Here is a 19956-nt window from a genome sequence, read left to right as displayed (position 1 = left end):
AATAACTTAGAACCACTTTATCACAAAGATGGTCAACCATTTAAAACAATCAGAAAATAAGATACGAAAAAACTTGGCACTAATGCACCCGCCGCAGCAACATCAGCCAAAACAAACCACATCGCACACACCTTCCTCAGACGCGAACCCCCTCAAATGTCATTTCAAACTCTCTTTTCGCGTCGCGGAACGTCATCGCTTCTCGGAACACTCGCGCCGTGGCGCTGCACCGACACTCACTTTTGCAAAATCTTCTCACATTTCAACCCGTTTTCGTGTTCCACGACTCCCACCGTCTCACGGCTCACAACGAAAAAGAAAAAAAAAAAAGAAACTCTACGACGTCGTGCCGTTTCGCAACCGTTCCCCCCTGGACTACGTTGGCGCAAGTGGGACGGAAATAGTCTCTCACTCAGTCTCGCTCACCATCGACGACTGTTCGATGCAACGACGAATGAGAGTGACGACGGGATCTCGGTCGGGTCAGTGAGAGAGTGTGTGCGTTTGAAGGGAAAGAAAATTATTTCCATTTTTTTGCCAATACCTAGCCACCGATGGGTCCGATCCGGTCCGGGAGCGCAATGTTCCGACTCCTTAGGGGGTCCAGTAGCGATTAGTCCGGGTCCAGCGGGTGACTGTACGCGATAAATGACCGTTTTGGGGCGAGGAAAATCTCCACCATACACCAACCGAGTACCAAACGACACGGAGTTCCACTTGTTTTGAACCGTTCTCTTCCACTACTAGTTGACAACTGACAGACAGGCGACGACGACTTCGACTAGCAGCAGCAGACGTTTTCGCTGGTCCACTGCTGCTGCTGTGTGTTGGTTTTACGTGAGAGTGACAGAAGCGGGTAGCACACTAGGGGTTGTGAAGTCGCAAGATCGAAAAGGAGAGGTAGACGTTTCCTGGGCATGGTGTCTCGCTCTTGCCCATGGGATCCCTTATCGATTAAAGAGTTGGCTTGACTTGCCATCTTTCTTTGTTCTGGCGAAGGAACGGTGAGAATGTGCGTCATCGCGACGCTTTTCACCGAGTCAGGGCTGTGCGAATGATGATTGGGCGGTAAGATCGAACTGTCATTAGGGGTGGGTTGATTTTTAACATGATTTTTTTTAATTCCCGTAAAAACTAACCATAGAGGTACAACGAAATGTTTTGTAACGATACAATACAAATTATTTAATTGACAATAAATCTTATTGCCCACAACGATCAAATAACCATAGAATGTATTGTATCCACAATATAATCTATGGTAAATGGGGAAATCTACAATATAGAAAAAGGGGGTTGTTATGTATCTTAACCACGAAAAATGACTTTTCCACGAACAAACTTTTACCAGTAATTGTATTGTTGTTCTTTTGTTGAAAATTCTTACTATATTGGGGGTATCCAGTTTTCCATGCTCGGTAATGGCGGCCTGTTTGTATGCATAAATGTATCCTTCACTGTGCTACCTGGAGGTTCGGATTTTGACCCCTACCTTTCCCTCTCCCAGGAACAGAAGAAAATGAAACAACATACGCCCTGCAGTTAGTTTCAAAAAGCACAGTGAAGGATACAATTATTCATACAAACAGGCCGCTATTACAGAGCATGGAAAGCTGGATTATACATCTATTGTAATACCAATAATGTAGAACCCCGTAGTTTGAATCTAGGTTTGAATAGCTAAAATGTAAATTACACGGCGCTCATTTAGAATTTGTTTAGCTGGTATCCCTAAACAGGTGCGTAACGCCATTAGGCACCTGTGTTAGGTGTACCTGTTAAACAAATTCTAATGCCACGGATACACTTGTATGACAAACTATAAACATGAGCATTATTTGTTTAACGAACTAGCTGACCCGACGAACTTCGTCCCGCACAAAATTGCTTTATTTTTAATCCAATTTCGAGCATTCACGATTCCACCCTTAATAAAGTTGCATTCCGTAGACCCCCGGTAATCTGACCGAACTTAATATAAACACTTTTTAGTTTGAAACCCGCTCATCTGCACGCCGTGCAAACTAAAAATTGCTCTAACGTCATTTTAGCACATGGAAAGGATTAAAGCGAAACGGGACAATGCGAAATGGAACGCAAAATCACAACAAAACAGCAAATAAGGTTACCAGAAACTCGCATTTCTGCTGGTCATAGGGTTACTAGAAGTTCAAATAAAAAATAAACCCCGTTAATTTGCACGAGACGTCGATCAGATTAACGGGGGTTCACGGTACAACATTTTTTGCACTCAAAAGAGTGTCGAAAAGTAGAGCTTATCGGCATTGGGTGCTGAAAAGTAGTACTTGTCGACCCTGTTAGCTTGATAAAGTAGGCCATTATGTTATTCATAAGCGTGTCGAAAAGTAGCACTTTTCTGTAATGAGTGCCAAAAAAGAATAGAGCTAATATACTATAGAGGAAGATTAGCCCTGGCGTTCCCTTTTTTCCGATGTTGAATAATACCGGGTACAGAACTGTCAAACTGCATGGTTATTTCACGCTTTGACAGTTGTGTCCCTATTAGATGTAAGTAAAACGCTGTCCAGACTGAGCAGTTATAACATGTTATAACGGTTGTCAAATAATTGCAACACAGAAACCACCATCAAGATAGCGCTATAACATGTTATAACTCTGTAGTCTGAACGTACTATAAAAGATGTTTCGACAGCGACGGCTGCGCTTTTCTTCCTCTATAGTTTATTAGCTCTATTCAAAGAAGCTGTGAAATCATACCAAGATTTTAGGGGGAGAGAGGGGTTAACTTAAAAACTTAAGCTAATCACTCAAAAATACTTACAGAATTTGGGGGCAAGACAGCTTTTGATCATGAGTAAAATTTGAGTTAATTTTGAGCAACTCTGAGTAACTCGAGTTGCTCAACAAGCAATGCACGGTAACACAGCAACCGTGTTGCGTTTATTCCCCAACTGTAAAAGAAAGACGTTCAACGGTGATACATTTTCCTAAATTCTGCAGCTTCTCATTGTCGAAAAGTGAATCCTGATGAATGTGGGCGTCTAAGTGGAATAGCTGTATAAATAAAGAGAGCAAATGGTGGTTTACACTGGATAATTATCGATAAATAGATCCCATGACCTTCCTACTACTTCGTGCCAATCCTTTGTAAGCCGTTTTCATTCAAATCTAGTGCAGGCTGTTATGGGTCGACGTTGACCGATGCATTTGCAAATTTTAAAATATGATAAATTTGGTTAAATTGACCACAGTTTGAATATTCGAAAGGCATCAAAGTTACGACTAGTACTTTGAAATAGTATTCTCTTTTGTCTGAATGCCCAAGAATTAGTGCAGAACTTTGAGGCAGTAACCTCATAGTTCTGCACTAATACTTGCACAGCAAAAAAAAAATGTAATATCGAACAATGTAATTCAAGCTGATCTATGAAATAATGATGTAATAACAAAAAGCAGATACAATATTACATCAGTGGATGTAATTTTGTTCGCAAAATCGATGTACATCGTACATCTTTATATCACACAACCGATGGATTGACCTGGTTGCAGCGGTTTGGATGTAATATTCAACAAGTTTTTTTTTCTGTGTGTGCATTCAGAGAAGTATAGAAAAATAATCCATTTGGTTGGTGGTTGCCATGATTTTCAGAAAAAAATAACTACAAGCATTTCTAATTGCCACTAGGTTCGACCCGAGATCAATAGAAAGCAATCCATTGTGATCGTATAGCAATATTTAGAGATGAACTAGCCTAAGGCTAAAGATCTCTTAAATAAAGAATTAAAAAAAAAAAAAAAGTATAGCAATATTTAAAATTTTAAGTTTCCATAAAACCAAATTACCCCAATGGGTCTGGGTTCAATCCCAGCCGAGGTCAGTGGGATTTTTCTGAGGCATAAAAATCTCTGGTCACGTCTTCCGGAAGGGAAGTAAAGCCGTTGGTCCCGGCCCATGTGTGTTGTTGTGAATGGGTGCGATATCCTACGCAGGTGTGGAAGCTGCCTTCCTGCACATTCGGTTGCCGTCAATGGATGGCAATCGATGTCCGTCGGTGATTGGCACTAGATTGCGGAACAGAGACCGACGTTAAATAAAGGAAAAAAAAATAAATAAAACCAAATCAAGCTCCCATCCATCTTGAATTCTCAACTCATTCATTCCTATTTGAGATGATGAAATTTGCAATTGTAGATGTGCAGAACCTCTGATTTGCCAAGCACATGAAGGCCTCATAAATTACGTCTAGCTGGGTGATACGGATACATTTTTCATGTTAGGCAATCTTCGGATATGGCATTTTTTACCTTATTTCCCTTCAAAGCAAAATTCTTAGATTTCATGTTGTGAATGCATTCAAGTGATTCAATAAGGATTTGTATCAAGAATATAATAAAATAATTCTGATTCTCCTCCTCCTCTGACACATAATGTTTATTCACACTGTGGTTTGTATTGGTTGATGAACATACATAAGGCCAGACTACTTTGATCATTCTTGAGTAATTATGAGTTACTCAAATTTACTCGGAGCAAAAATATTTACTTTGAGTACAGCTGGCTTGCCCCTAGGATGGCCCCTTATCACACTTCGTAATTTCAAGATTCACGTGGGTTTATACATCTGTAATTTTCAGACATTGCTTGCTTCTTCAATTTCTATGTGAGTAGCAGTAGGTCAGTAGCAGTATGTCAGTAGCACACATGACATTTATGAGTCAAATGAATAGTATGTGTGGTTAAACATGGCTTTTATGTGTACACATATTAATTATGTGTCCGACACATAGATACCGTTTGTTGATTACATTGCAAAAATTCATTTGTTGGACACATAAAAACAATCTTTGAAATTTTGATCGTGCATTTACAAAAACCATAATATATTGACTTGTGAAATTGCGAAGCATAGTGCGAAAATGGACGCTGCAAGCAGGGCTCTACATTTTCAAAACTCTAAAATGACCTCGAGTATTGTTTCTTTCATTCAACTTGTTCATCGTTGTAACTCTAAGACCAGCAGGTCCCGAAGAAACGTGCTCAACTTTTTGGCTCAGCTCTGGTACTCTCTTCGGTCCCAAGCTAATCGATGCACCCCTCGAAACATAGGAAAATCCAAGAACCCCTAATTTTATCTGTCAAACTTTCATAGCGAATCAAAACAAACATAGTGTAGTACTAGAATTTTGACTAGAATGGGATACGTTAATCGATTTGCTTGGGACCAATCAAGTAGTCAAGTAGTGAGCCAATTTAAAATCGTTAGTTTCGTATTGATTGTTGGTCTTTCTTAATGTAGCGCAGTTTAGCACCAAACGGAATGTTATTATTACTGATGGCTTCCAAATTTATTTACCTTTCCGTATGTACCGTAAGATTTGATAAAGAGAAACCAATCGTTGAGATATTGTCAAAAGTCTAACATCGCCAAACCCGGCCTACGGATTCTTAACTCGGCCTAACGCATTGAAACGCCATTGAAACGCACATGAATAATTCACTTCGGCCTGTCGGATGAACATAAAAGTTGATTCGGTCGGAGCGCTTCTTTTGTTTTTGGGAATAATGGGTGCAAACGCGTTATCATTGGCTTTGTTCCGTAGCTAATTAACTAAAGTATCGTACCAAATGCATAATTGACTTGTTAACTCTGAAATCATGGATTTATTTTGAGTTTTCTGCTCGATAGGCCCAAAATGGGCGATTAGGCCGAAGTAGTTCTCTACCCTATTTCTAGAACTTTTCCCTTAATACGACCCATCAAGAGGTGCACAACGGTCTCGTTCAATGTTTTGGCGATTTTAGCCCACCAATTTTACATCTGAGTTGCCATTTTGATGACTGTTCCTTTTACCTTAAAGGCCCAAGCGCAATGACGGCGGAAGCGGAACGGCAACGGGAGCGGAAAAGCCCGATCTGAGTAAGCCTACTTGTCGGATTGAAAACTAGTTAGATCCAAATCGACTTTAGTTTCCTCTTCATAATTGCCCACACGAAACACATTTTTGCCAAAACACAGCCTTATACATTCGATTAGACAAACCACATAGGTACTATAAGAATGCATAAACGGTAAGTGAGACCATTTATACATTTCATTTGACACATGATCTTCATTAACTTTTTGCAAGGTGTCTGCTTATTAGTTGACTTATATATGTTATGAATAATCAGTAAAATGCCAAAAGGTATAGGGGATTTCTATCCGTGCAGCAGTTTTCAATGGGCCTAAACTGGTGATAATTAGGCTGATTAAGGGTTTTCGGAACAAACTGGACTCCGTTGCTAGCTCCGTTGTCACTGTACCATTGTTGTACTTCCCGGCTGTAGTGACAACTCGTAAGATCCGGCCAAAATGTCATCGAACCATCATGTGACTGGATGAAGGGCATAATTCGCTCTTGTTTTGTAAACCTTCGAGTTCATCATTTTCTCAGTCATGAAAACCTTCTTCTGGCCACAGCTGCAAGATCATATATTTGCGTGCGAATTTATCCGCAAAAACCAAAATTTAATCTGCCAGGGACACCGCTCGAGCCTTCGCCTTGTAAAATGTTGGTCCTGGAAGCTGTCCGAAGTCGGCCTTTACATAGGTTTCATCATCCATAAGTATGCACCCACCGGACTCAGTCTACAGGTTGTCATACAACCTTCAAGCACGGGTTCTGGCTACGGTATTATCAACAATCAATACGAAACTAACGATTTTAAATTGGCTCACCACTTTAGTAGCCTATTGGTCCCAAGCAAACGATTAACGTACCCTATTCTAGTTGAAATTCTATTACTACACTATGTTTGTTTTGATTCGCTATGAAAGTTTGACAGATAACATCAGGGGTGTGTGGATTCATGCAGAACATGCAGGGGTGAGTGAAATAGCTTGGGACTGCTTGGGACCGTTGTTCTGGTACTGAGTGAGCCAAAAATAATGATGATTTTCTTCGGGACCCAGTTACCTCTATGGTATTATGCTTGAGTGATTCGGTTGGCTACTGGCGCGGTTTTTCGGTAAACCTTCGTTTGAAAATTGCACGAATGTGCAACTGTTGCTATGATAGTTAAAATTATCATCGATTGCCTGCAAAAAGCGATTTCCCTAACACGGACTTCAAAGTTGAGTACCAACCGATCTCACCAAACGGTGTTTATTCAACCACCACGTGGTGAGTGGTGGTCTTCTCCAGTACACAATGAAAGGCTCCCCACAAGCAGCTAGCTATCAAGGCTGGCCTCAACCGCTTATCGGATTCAGCTGCTATCACCGTGTATGGTGGTGTGCGGTCGTCGGCATCAGCAGCAGCAGTGCTTTCGGTACGTGGCGTTGAACATTGTTCTCCAGTACACAGCGAAAGGCTGCCTGCAAGGAGCGAGCTGCAGCCCACATGAGCATCCATAGAAGGAGGAAGTAGCCGCACCGCTATTGATCGGAATAAGTAGCTCTTCGTGAGTCGCTACAGCAATGCCAAACGCGTCACCCTCATTCGAAACAACATACAGCTAACCAGCCTCATCTGTGTTTAACACCCTAAGGGAACATGTATAAATGACGTAGCATTTGAGGGGGGAGGTGGGGGTTTCAGAATTTGCGACCAGCCATGTATTGGATATAGCAAAATACGCTACGAGGGGGTAGGAGGGGTCTAAAATTGATCAAAAATATGCTACGTCATTTATGGATGCGCCTTAATAGCTCAGCACTACTCAAACATCACGACAAAACGCTCCTTTTCAGGACCACTATAAATTTGTAAAAGAGTATTTTTTGGACATTTGTCAAAGTCATCAATCGTTCAGTTCCCATATCAAGATAGAGATGGAATTAAGGAGCAACAGCTTTTGTAAACAATTACTTCTTTCGATGATGTCTTGAAAGGCAAGGCTCGCCCACGCAAATCAACATCACCAACAGGTAGGGTAAAACTTCCTATATCCGACGGTAATGTTGGTTTTGCGTGAGCGGCCTTGAATTCCTAAAAATCATCGAAAGAAGTCATTGTTTACAAAAAGCTGTTACGCCAAATTCTAACTCTATCTAGATATGTTTAAATCTAACATACCATGTTCTTGAAAGCAACATTGGTGGGTGCAATTTCAAAAACCAAAGTCGGTCGCGACATGAAAGTGATCTGATTTTGATCCAGAGATGATGGATTTTAATTCTTAATGCGCCAATCGATAGGAATTTTTCCACGAATCTGTTAAAATTAAGACTTTATCATTTTTCAAAATGTCACTATTGAAAATTTGCTATGACCATTAAAATTATCACCGATTGCCTGCAAAAAGCGATTTCCCTAACACAGATTTCAAAGTTGAATTCGATCCGGTCTCACCAAACGGTGTTTATTCAATCACCGCGTGGTGAGTGGTGGTGCGAGCTGCAGCCCACATGAGCATCCATAGAAGGAGGAAGAAGGCGCAGCACTATTGATCGGAATCAGTAGCTCTCGGTGAGTCGCTGTGGGCCATCTATGGCAAGCGCGTCATACTAAAGAGTATAAACAGAGGTAACCCCGTTCAAATTCCTATTCCTACACAAAACACAAGCTCCTGCTGCAACAAATAAGATTTATGATATAAGAATACGTAGTCCTACGTCCCCATTGCAAACAACCCCTTGGGGCTGTCCCTTGTAGTTTTTTTACTCAAATCGCGCTCGGACATACCTGGCTTGCTACTGATGGCCTTCACGACCTGTTCACGGAGCTGACGGTTCGTAATTCCACTCCAGCGTTTACTTTGAGGCTTCCGATTCGCCGTAAAGATGTACCTGTACGTTTTGAGCACGCGCCAAACGATGTTCCTAGGAAAATTCAACACTTGAGCCAGCTTGGACGCAGCGGGACGCAGACGATGATGTATTTTCCAGGTGACTGCACGATTTTTTGTCTACACCCCTCTTGCATGGTGATTGGCTCCAAAACAAGAACGTTTTATGAATAGAAAAAATACACTGTTATTGTTATTGTCAACAAATAGACGTTAAAAGCTTCCGAAAACGTCCACTAGGAGCGCTGTAATAAGCAAAAGAGTTTGTTCCATTACTAAGCATGCCATGCTTTATGCAAGTTGGAGGGGCACCGGATGAATTCCCGCTCTAAGCGGAAAGCCCGGAAGCAGGTAGAAAAGCAACAACGGAACGAAGTTCTGAATGTTAGCAGTACACTTGAGGAGATGTGGTAGAAATGGACGTGACGACCTCGGATGCCGAGAAGAACAGTGCAGTTTCAAGCATGGAAATGACGCGAATTATGGCTACACATTTTTGTAGAACTGTAAAGGTATAACTCTTCAATCACACGTCTTATCATAATTAGTTATGCGTAAATGATCATCATCACGTTAGCCTTACTTATAACGTATCTAGTCAGTGTTTAAAACAAATATTAAAGACGTAAAACTATAACATTTATACAAGAATCTTGGAAATTTGGAAATCTAATCAGGATTCAGATACTGCAGAAAATTTCTTTGGATTCCAAAGGTGTTTTGAGCATTGGCGTAAGTACGAGGGTGGGGGGCTACGGCCCCCTACGATTATTGTAGCCCCTCTAGAATTGTTACTACAATTACTTATTTTCCTTAAACATCAAAATTGTTCGCTGATTACTTTATTGAGAAATTCGAAAAATAAATTTAGCCCCCTAGGATTTTTCATTAGTTACCCAACAAACAATTTTAGTTGCAGACTAGCTTATACAGGCAAAAATTAACTGTATAAGCCAATTTTTGGCTGTATAAGCTAATCTGCAGCTAAAATTGTTAGTTGGGTATGCCAATGGTTTTCAGCACAATTTAACAGAAATTCCTGAGTAATTCTGAGAAGAACTACAAGAAGCTTGTAAGGAGAAATAATGTTAAATTCAAAGGCAGCTCCAAGACGAGTTCCATGGCATTATGAAAAGAATTTCAAAGAATTCAAGAGCTACACTACCCATAATCGCATATCTGTGCCACCTTTGCTTGATTTCCTATCCATATGGGACTGATATGCGATTATGGGCAGTACAAGACAACACCAAAGGAATCAAACTCTAAGGATAGTTCAAATTTCTTCAAATTCTAATGTAATCCGTTCCAGCAGGCCTGCGTTCAATTCCAGTCGGCGCCGCCGGAATATTCTGAGGCATAACAACTCTGATCGATAGGTAGGGTCCAGGTGTGAGAGCTGCCTCCCTGGCGTCGGTAGCATTGGTGCTCAGCACGGAAAACAAACCAAAAGAAATAAATAAATAATGTAATCCATTTCCGAGGAAAACCTCCAGCTTAATTTTTAGGCGAATTTCAAGGATTCTCAAGAGAATTCTAAGAATTCAGAGGTATCTAAATTAGAGAAGGAAATTATGAAAATAATTATGGAGATAAACGTTAGCAAACTATCACGACAAAAAAAGGTTCTCAGGAAATTGCAGAGTGAATTCAAAAAAATTTATGAAGAGAAATTCTCAGGTGTTCCGCAAAGAATTTCGAAGGGTCATGGACAAAATTAAATTGATTAATTTCAGAAGGTTCATAACTCGTTTTCGGTTATTATTATAACTAATATTATTAAATATTAAAGTTAATAATGCTTTTTTCGTCCTAGTAAATCATCTTCTTATTCTTCGCATTGTAAGCTTATTGCTTTTCACATATCAGCTTATTGTGTGCTCTCAACTTAGTGTTCTAGATGCACTTCCACAGTTATTAATTGAGAGCTTTCGATGCCTGTACCATTATTTGTGTGGCAAGCGAGTACCCACATTAGATCCGGAAAGGACGCGTTGCGGCAAAGTGACAGCTAAATCTATTGTCTAACTGTCAAATTTACGTCAACGCAAACGGATCTAATGTGAGTGGCCCTTAATACTATATGCCCAGGGAAGTCAAGAAATTTCCCAACCCAAAAATTCCTAGACTCCAGCATGGTTTTGCTTTGTAGCTGCGCCTTTAGCGACTGAGCTAAGGGAGGCCCTTAGCCCTTGTTAATCAATCTATAACAAAAATAAATCAAAAACCCCACCTTTGCTTCGAAGCCAGGCTACGGCTTTTGTGAAAACAAAAATTAAAAAAGTATGCTCACAGTAAAGCTCTATATGGCAATCTTGCCCTAACTATGCTTTCTCTAAAGTGGAATATGGTTCGATTTCCCTCAGTGAATTCGTATATTTTATCAGCACATCTTTCTTGCATCCCTATTCGATTTACCTGAATTGTACGTTCGATTGAAGGGATGCAACCGAGCATGGAGCCTTGCCGTTAGCATGCTGGTAAACTCTACTCCACACACGTTGCACTTCAACGAGTTCACTTGAACTTCCTTTGGCCTTGGATCTAAATTCGCTTTCTTCTTCGGCTTAGGCTTGGTCTGTCTTATGGGTCTTGCACTGCTACTGCTGCTGGAACTACTGCTATTACTATCCGATTCCGTTTGCTGCTTTTCCTTTCTAACCGTTTTCGACTCCTTAATGTGACCTTCCAGATGGTTCGCCATATCGCTGGTGGTGATTCCACAAAGTTGACAAACTGTTTTAAACATCTCTTCGTCATGTATCCTGTGAATTCTATAGCACGAGGAAGAATAATCTTCGACATATTCATCTTCATCATCCGTTCCCTCCGCTTCCTCGTTACTGCTATCCACCAGGTCTATATGGTCCACTTGCGGTTCAACAATCGTAACCGAATCATCCAGTATCGTATCATCCTCTACTTCATTTGACTCGTCATTCCCTTCATTTTCCACTACTACACTCTTCGTTGCTTCTATCGGCTTTTCCGACTGGAACGCAGCGGAATCATCGATCTCCACCGGATCTTCCTCCTTGATCGCATCAACAGGTTCACTCGAAACTTGCTTTTCCTTCCCTTTCCTATTCCCCACAGATCGTTTTCTTTTCCTAGACCTGCGGCGTTTGGTCACTTCTTTGTCCAATGCATAATATACATTCGAAGGTTCCACCGTCCGGAGCAGAATCTCCATTTCGTGATACAGCTTTTTCACCACCCTACAAACGCCAATCAGCATTCGCTTTTCCTCTTCATTATCCAGCCACGGCTTCCGGACGACAAACTCCTTGCTAGCCATCACAATCTTGTGCGCCTCACCGCAGGCATGCAAGTAGTCCTGAATCATGCGCCACATCGAGAAGCAATCGCTGCAAACGTGGGAGTTTTCCGCCGTGAACTGGAAATTGAATTTATGCGGTTGTTCAAGTTACATACTTTGAATCTTATCACACATATCTACCTCAATCGATAACATCTTCTGAACGAAATCATGCAGTGGATTCAGCTGGATATCCTCGGAGTCACCGCAGATCGAAAAAGAACCCAGCGGTTCGATGAGCTTCAGACAGAAGCGGCACTGGTTGAAGACGATGTCCGGCTTTTCCATCGTTTAATGCTGTTTAACTTAAGCTTAATAAGTTTGGAATTTCACTTAATTAACTTACGCGCAGATGTTGCTTTTCCATGAAAATGTTTCACCAACTCCGATTACGGTCTCCTGCCCATGACGCCGATAAATGACAACAAAACAAAGTTTGTGCAGTGAGTGTATAAAGCTTAATGTCAAAAAAATGCATTTTCTGGATGCATTTGAGCTCCGAATGCAACCGCTTCGCTGGGCAAGTGCCGCTGTAACAGGATTGAACCGCAGAGAGGAGTACCAGAGAACACGGAGAAAAAATACAACCCAAAATTTGAGTTCTTTTTACTTAATATTGAGTTCAGCCTTTCACTTGCACTCTTTATCACCGACAAACCGACATGAATGAATGAATGAACAAATTGCAAAAAAAAATCTGATCAAAGCACAAAACTGACATCTGCCACCGTGTTCGCGGAACATATTTATCCTACACGGATACGAATTTTGTTCATTTAAATCAAAAATATTAATGTTTATACTCTAAACATATGAATTATTCAAAGTAAATTGAAGGTATGTTTAAAATTAAAATATTTATGTTTGAATTAAATTCAAAAGCATGTTTATTTCAACAATATCGAAATTTCAATTGTAGTTGACAGCATCTGTCACTGAAGTGTTTGTGTTTGACTGACAATGATCGGTTTATGTATGTGGCGAATAAGAATGGAATCCTTGGCGGCGATAAAGGCGCAGAAGACCAAGCAGAAAACGGTAGTTCTTTCGCTGGTCATTTCGCAGGATCTGGTGTAGTGGCCCATGAAATCAAGGACTGGACGGAGTGACACTGGAGCTGGTGACCACAGAACATTCGTTGCTACCGGGGGTTTTCCGGATGAAGGGCTGATCCCGGCATGCAAATAAAAGCGCACGATTGTTGATTTAACCTAATCGCACACTTTTATTTATTTCATCGCACATTCGAAAATAATTTATAATATTAAATAGAAAATCGTGAACATTAAATACCAAGGGGTAACTCACTCTGCCACCTTGTGTTTAACACTCCGAAAACACAGTTCGACACACTCCAAACACACTTCCACCAGAATTTTCTATTAATTCTGGCACCACTTCCATGACTGTTTACATTCGATCAAGTATTCGATTGTTATGTTTATAAACAGTAGCTTTGCATCTACGACGAATGTGTTACTCTTTACTCGTATTGGCAAACAGCAACTGATATTCGTAAAACATGATGGATTTTTCCTTACCTTTTCACTCCACTGAAAAAGCCTGAAACTGTTTTTTTCTGCTCCAGACTTAATTATTTACAATAAAATTATAAAACTAGCAAGGTAAACCTGAGACTGAATTATTTTACACCAGCCAGGACACCAGCAGAACAAAACCCGTCCGTCCATCCGTGTTGATTTTTTTAGAAATGGATGACGTAAGCTTTTATTCAGCTTTTTTGAAAATAAATTAAACACACAACAAATTTCCAGGATTATTTCTGGATGAAAATCGAAGCAGTGTATGGTAACGTAAGTCTTCACATCAAGTCTATACACCAGCTATCGAACCTGGTAAGCATGTCATTAGCAAGGCTGACCAGGGAAGAAATATTGCTCATTTAGAGAGATATACGAGAGATGGCACAGGACGTGGCAGAGAAGGCAGCCATTGGTGGACCATCTCTCGAAAGTTTGTATGGGAGATACGCGGATCGACCACATGAGTTTAGTTTCATGGAGGGAGAGATCTTGTGCATTCTGGATCTTGCGGATATTGTGCGAACAAATGGCATTAGCCCGTTTTTGAAAGCACGTAAAAAAAGTGCGAATCAGGGCGTGTCAATGCATCTTGGGTCCGTCGAGGAACAAGACGATGAATTTGATGGCCACAAGGAAAAACTCCGAATGAAGATTGAAGCCCGTTTCACCAATCCGTAAGTATACAGAAGGGTGAAATTAAAATGAAATTTGCGAATTTAGAATGCACTACTTGTACCAAACTTGTACCAAGCTTGTACCAAAAAGGTATTTTGACCGACTTCATTAATGTGACACTTGGTCCTGATCATTCTAAAATCCAAGCTAATGTAATTGTAACCTTTGAATTAAAATTTTAATTTTCTGTTTCGTAGGAAATATCACTTCGATCACCAATACTTCATGTCAAACTTGATGATTGCTGTGTACCGTTGCCAGGAACAATACCGAGCGGAAATTATTTGTCCGTTGTGTACTTTTTCCGGAAAAAATACTAAGCTCTCAGCAATCGCTGATGCTGCTGGTAACTGGAACTGGAGTATATATAGTTTTACGCGGCATGTTGCCCTGAAGCATCCTAGTGGCTCGGATTTGGTTGCGTCCATACTCTCCAAACGGCGTGCTTCTGATGCTGTCAGTCCAGAAATTTAATCTCCTCCGAAGGTGCTTTTGGAGGCGGATGATATTGAGAACAAGATCCCAAGCAAGAGTTATATTCAGCTTGAGTCGTCTACAGGGTCGTCCATTTCAAACGAAGCTGATGAAGATCCGAGTGTCATCGAATGTAAGTTTATCCGTTTATAAGCGTATGTTGAGAAAAAAAGACATTCTATTCTCGCTGTTTTATTTTCGTTATCTTTTAGATTCTGTCGAATTTTTGGAGGACATCCAGGAGGACAGCCCTGATAACAAACATGAGAACACTCAAGGTATCTCTGGCGGCAGACAAAACGACAGCTGTGAAGATATTAATCTTCCACTGAAGAGTGCGGAAGGTATGAATAATATTTAACCACAGACAAACAGACGTAGCTCTTTATTTTGTATCATCGTTCATGCGTTTAGCGATTGATTTGAATATTATCATTTGAGCGAACTGCTCACCGGTACAATGTTTTCAAGTAAAACTTATTCAAAGAGTTACGTCTGTTTGTCTGTGATTTGACTTTATTTTTCGCATACTATACAATCAATAATTTCGTTACACTAGTGTATTTAGTGGCACACCATATGGAAGCCAAAGGAAAAAAATACGAAGAAGATGCTGGCGAAGATCCTTTGCTGATTCAATGAGATATGATGTGTAGTTTTGTTTGTTTGGCTTTACAATTTTCATATCATTTGAGTAATCTGATATTAAAGTACATGATTCGAATCCCTACTAAAGCGCCTGGATTTATAAAGAGGCGACATGTCAAAATTGGAACAATCGATTGTCTGTCAAAGTCATAGAAAAAGTCATTCGCCTCTTTATAAATTCAGGCTCTTTAATCCCTACTTGTTTTTTTTTTTGTCACAGTAACATAGAATTCACACCTGGGCCTGGTGAATCGATTAGCTTGGGACCTAAGATAGTACCAGAGCTGAGCCAAAAAGTTGAGCACGTTTCTTCGGGACCTACTAGTCTTATGTCGTTTTCGTTTTTGCGGTGTAGCACCGGTGTAGTGTAAGCAGGAATAAGCGCGAGTCTTTGACAGCTCAACATCATTTGTTTGTAAACAAAGGTACATCCTAACGGCGCCGGTGGTGTAGTGGTAAGCGTGATTACCTCTCACCCCAGCAGGCCTGGGTTCAATCCCAGTCGGCGCCGCTGGGATGTTCTGAGGCATAACATCTCTGATCACGCCTTCCTTCGGATGGGAAGTAAAGCCGTTGGTCCCCGGTTCATGAGTTGATGGGTTGATAGGTAGGGTCCAGGTGTGGGAGCTGCCTTCCTGGCACGTCGGTAGCATTGGTGCTCAGCACGGAAAACAAGATCGACGAAAAAACAAACAAAAGGAAAAAAAAGGTACATCCTATATCTACACCCTAAAATATTTCGGTGTACGGCAGTGTAGCACCGGTGTAGCTACACCGCAAAAACGAAAACGACATTAGAGTTACCTCTATGGTACAACGGTAGTACAACCATATAGGTAACTCTAAGACCAGAAGGTCCCGAAGAAACGAGCTCAACTTTTTGGCTTAGCTCTGGTACTATCTTCGGTCCCAAGCTTATCGATTCACCCCTCGAAACAAAGGAATATCCAATAACCCCCCATTTTATCTGTCAAACTTTCATACACGGTGTTTCGCGAAAACCCATTAATGGGTATAAAAATACCCATTTCCGCTAAAAGTGCCCCTCCTCATTTAATGGGTAAACTATGGTTTACTCATAAATGGGTAAATGGGTGGTCTGTCAATAAATGGGTGTTTTTTCACCCATTTTCTTATATTGTGTTTACCGTAAAATGGGTGAAAAAATACCCATTTTTACAAATGGAGGATGCAAGCGCTCGTTGATGTAAAAATGTTTTTAAAACATTGAAAATAAATGCAGGTGTTCCGCTCAAATTTTTCACGAAACATTATAATACAAATTATCCATTGTATTAACTTATCCGTAAGCTTCTCCAACGTTTTGGATTCTAACATTTTCCGGAGATCGTTGCTGCGGACAGTAACTGTTTGCATCGAGGTTTGCATTCCCAATGAGCCGGTGACGGAAATGAGACGATAAAATTTCGAAGTGTTTTTTCACCCATTAATGGGTAAAAAATATACCCATTATTCAACCATGAACTGATTCTTTAAATGGGTATTTTTTCACCCATTTTATGATTTCAAAATTCCCCCATTTTTTGACAGCTGCATACATGGTTTGAAAATGGGTATTTTTTTACCCATAAATGGGTTTTCACGAAACACCGTGTAGCGAATCAAAACAAACATTGTGTAGTACTAGAATTTTGACAAGAATGGGATACGTTAATCGATTTGCTTGGGACCAATAGGCTAGTCAAGTAGTGAGCCAATTTAAAATCGTTAGTTTCGTATTGATTGTTGGTACAACCATAGAGGTAACTCTAAGACAAGAAGGTCCCGAAATCACGTGCTCAACTTTTTGGCTCAGCTCTGGTACTCTCTTCGGTCCCAAGCTAATCGATTCACCCCTCGAAACATAGGAAAAACCAATAACCCCTCATTTTATCTGTCAAACTTTCATAGCGAATCAAAACAAACATTGCGTAGTACTAGAATTTCGACTAGAATAGGGTACGTTAATCGTTTGCTTGGGACCAATAGGCTACTAAAGTGGTGAGCCAATTTAAAATCGTTAGTTTCGTATTGATTGTTGGTACAACAGTGAACTTTGTATGTCTGTACAAGGTATAACGGCACAAAATCATTTGTAAACAAACTTTCTAAGGTCCTTTACACGTGAACCGAACTGCGCCCACGCAAACCAATACCACTTTCGGAAAGGTGAGAGTTGCTCCTATCCGATGATGTTGATGGTTTGCGTGAGCGTACTTCGGTTTGCGTGTAAAGGGCCTTAAAAACGTAGTTTACAAAAGCTTTTGTGCCGTTATCAAATGCAACGCCTGAAATTTAATGTCAAAAAATGCATTTTCTGGATGCATTTGAGCTCCGAATCCAACCGCTTCGCTGTGCAAGTGCCGCTGTAACAGGATCGAACCGCAGAGAGAAGTACATGTAAGTGCACGCTATTTCAAAACTACTCAAATTTGGGTAAAATCTACCCAGATCGGTCAAAACTGAACCTACCCAAAAATCGGTAAACTATGTTAGGGATGACAAGTTGCAAAATGAACAAAGTCGATCGGATTCATGTCAATGTTGTTCATTTGTCAACTTGTCACTCCCAACCAAGGGGTAGGTCACTCCGCACACCAATCTTGGGTCATCTTTTTTGTCAGTGTGCCGCAAGTATGCCGATTGTGCCGGTCATAGAGCAAGCTGCGATTGTTTGTAAAATACCCATCCCGGCAACCCGGTATCTCTGACATCTTGAATGTTTTGGTTTGAAATCGCAAGGATAAATCGGATTGAGGATGACGCGGGAAGTGGCGGGTGTGTGAACTTTCGGTGTTTTGTGATCCATAGGGTAATAAAAGTCCTGTGTTTTAGTGTTTTATAATGCCCTAAAAGGCAGACCAGAAATCTAACCTTTCGGCCGGAAAGAGTTTGAACCGGTGGGGAGCATTGTTAGCGACCGACTATAGAGGGTGTTGAATAGACTTCTTTAGTTTGTTTTGTGTGATGTGCAGCATTATTTGAATTAAAGATACGAATAAGGTCTTATTAACTGGCTCTTCCTCTTGAGTCCACTCTAGAACCTATATTTAATATTTAGATCTATAAGTGAACTGCTGGTCTGAGTTCTTCTGATATATTAAATTAGAAGATGTTCTCGAACATACAGTCAAACAGCACGTAATGTTCTGCACAACTTCAATGACAGCTTTCCAGCAGTGTTCCCATTTTATTTACAACAATCTAATGTCTACGAGATTGTGCCGAAGGTATGCCGAAAATGTGCCGATGGATGTGCCCAAGCTGTGTAAAATATAATTCAGGCACAATGTGCTGAGTGACTTACCCCTTGCTCCCAACACAGTTTACCCATATTTGGGTAGATTCAGTTTTGAACGATCTGGGTGGATTCTACCCAAATTTGGGTAGTTTTGAAATAGCGTGTACCACGGATCAAAATCCTCTTATTATTTTGGCAAACTTCTATTGTTCATTATACACACCAAATTCTGAGATCGAGTTCCAGCAAAACGAATTGCTGGACAGCTTCCAGTAAAATCATATTTTACTGAGTGGTCAGTAAATTGAAATATTTTGCTGGATAGGTCAGTAAACTGTGTAAACTGCCAGTTCATTACCGATCACGCTCTGACAATTTCTGTTTACTTTCCAATTTAAGCACAAGCCACCTCGCAAGCCACTATACACACTTAATCTAGCTCGGTAAAATCTCCTACAGCCCATTACCTCGGCATTTACTTTTGCTGATATATCTGCAAAACATCTGTTTGTTAGCTGATATCTCAGCATAATGATATTTGTTAGCTGAGTCTCGGCAATTGTTTTACTGAATCTCGGCGAATAAATTTAAGTGTATACAGCTTCCATGCTCGGTAATAGCGGCCTGTCTGTAAGAATAAATGTATCCTACACTGTGCTTTTTGACACTATCTGGAGGAACAGAAGAAAATGAAACAACACACGCCCTCCAGTTAGTGTCAAAAAGCACAGTGAAGGATACATCTATTCATACAAACAGGCCGCCATTACCGAGCATGGATAGCTGGATAGTCGCTATATTTATAGTCTGGCGGATAGAATTTTGATCTATCAAAAAGCGGAACCAATTCAATATATTGTAGACCAACAATTGAAAAGGTCCTGAATAATATCTCTACGTAGAACATCTCATCAAGGGACCAGTACTTGAAAACGCCAGAAAAGCTCACCGAAACTTCTCCACCGCAACCGAGTAGAACCTCCTACGTCAGCATGAACCCCCCCCCCCCTCCAATAATGGTAAAAATGACTGTGAAGGTCTCTTTATGCCACCATGGTCCTTGTTTCAGTGGTGTTGATAAAATATTGCGCGAAATCTTTTTGCATGTCCTAATCAAAATATACTATAAAACAAACAATAAGCCAAATGATAGTACTTTTCCATAAATGGTTTGGACGATGCTCTGATGTGCACAATAACCATACAATATTTATAAGGGTAGCAGTGGTTATCAAAAGAGAAAGTCAATTAAAAGAATCGATCATAGTAGATAGGACCTCTTGATATGTTCATCGAGATT

The 19956-nt window shown here is 40.6% G+C and overlaps 3 protein-coding genes across 3 annotated transcripts in view; all 3 read right to left on the bottom strand.

Annotated features, from left to right (window-relative positions):
• Positions 1-772, bottom strand: part of IntS6 (integrator complex subunit 6) — a 36710-nt gene extending 35938 nt beyond the window's left edge. Inside the window, exon 1 of the mRNA XM_065219286.1 lies at positions 545-772. The gene's annotated coding sequence lies outside the window, so the exon portion shown is untranslated. The remainder of the gene's footprint in view (positions 1-544) is intronic.
• LOC135699133 (heat shock protein beta-1) overlaps positions 1-19956 on the bottom strand; it is a 560186-nt gene that overhangs the window by 103874 nt on the left and 436356 nt on the right. The window lies entirely within an intron of this gene.
• LOC135699066 (uncharacterized) overlaps positions 11139-19956 on the bottom strand; it is an 89133-nt gene continuing 80315 nt past the window's right edge. Inside the window, exons 2-3 of the mRNA XM_065219239.1 lie at positions 12216-12379; positions 11139-12152 (exon numbers count right to left, since the gene is read on the bottom strand). Of these exons, the coding sequence (XP_065075311.1) occupies positions 11139-12152; positions 12216-12362 (1161 nt within the window). The 5' untranslated portion in view covers positions 12363-12379. The remainder of the gene's footprint in view (positions 12153-12215; positions 12380-19956) is intronic.

Source organism: Ochlerotatus camptorhynchus, unplaced genomic scaffold (assembly GCF_037179485.1).
Source record: "Ochlerotatus camptorhynchus isolate MF236.1 unplaced genomic scaffold, CSIRO-AGI_Acam_v1.1 ptg000102l, whole genome shotgun sequence".
Classification (NCBI taxonomy): Eukaryota; Metazoa; Arthropoda; class Insecta; order Diptera; family Culicidae; genus Ochlerotatus; species Ochlerotatus camptorhynchus.
Note: the sequence above shows the minus strand (reverse complement) of the source record. Positions and strands in the feature narration are given on the sequence as shown.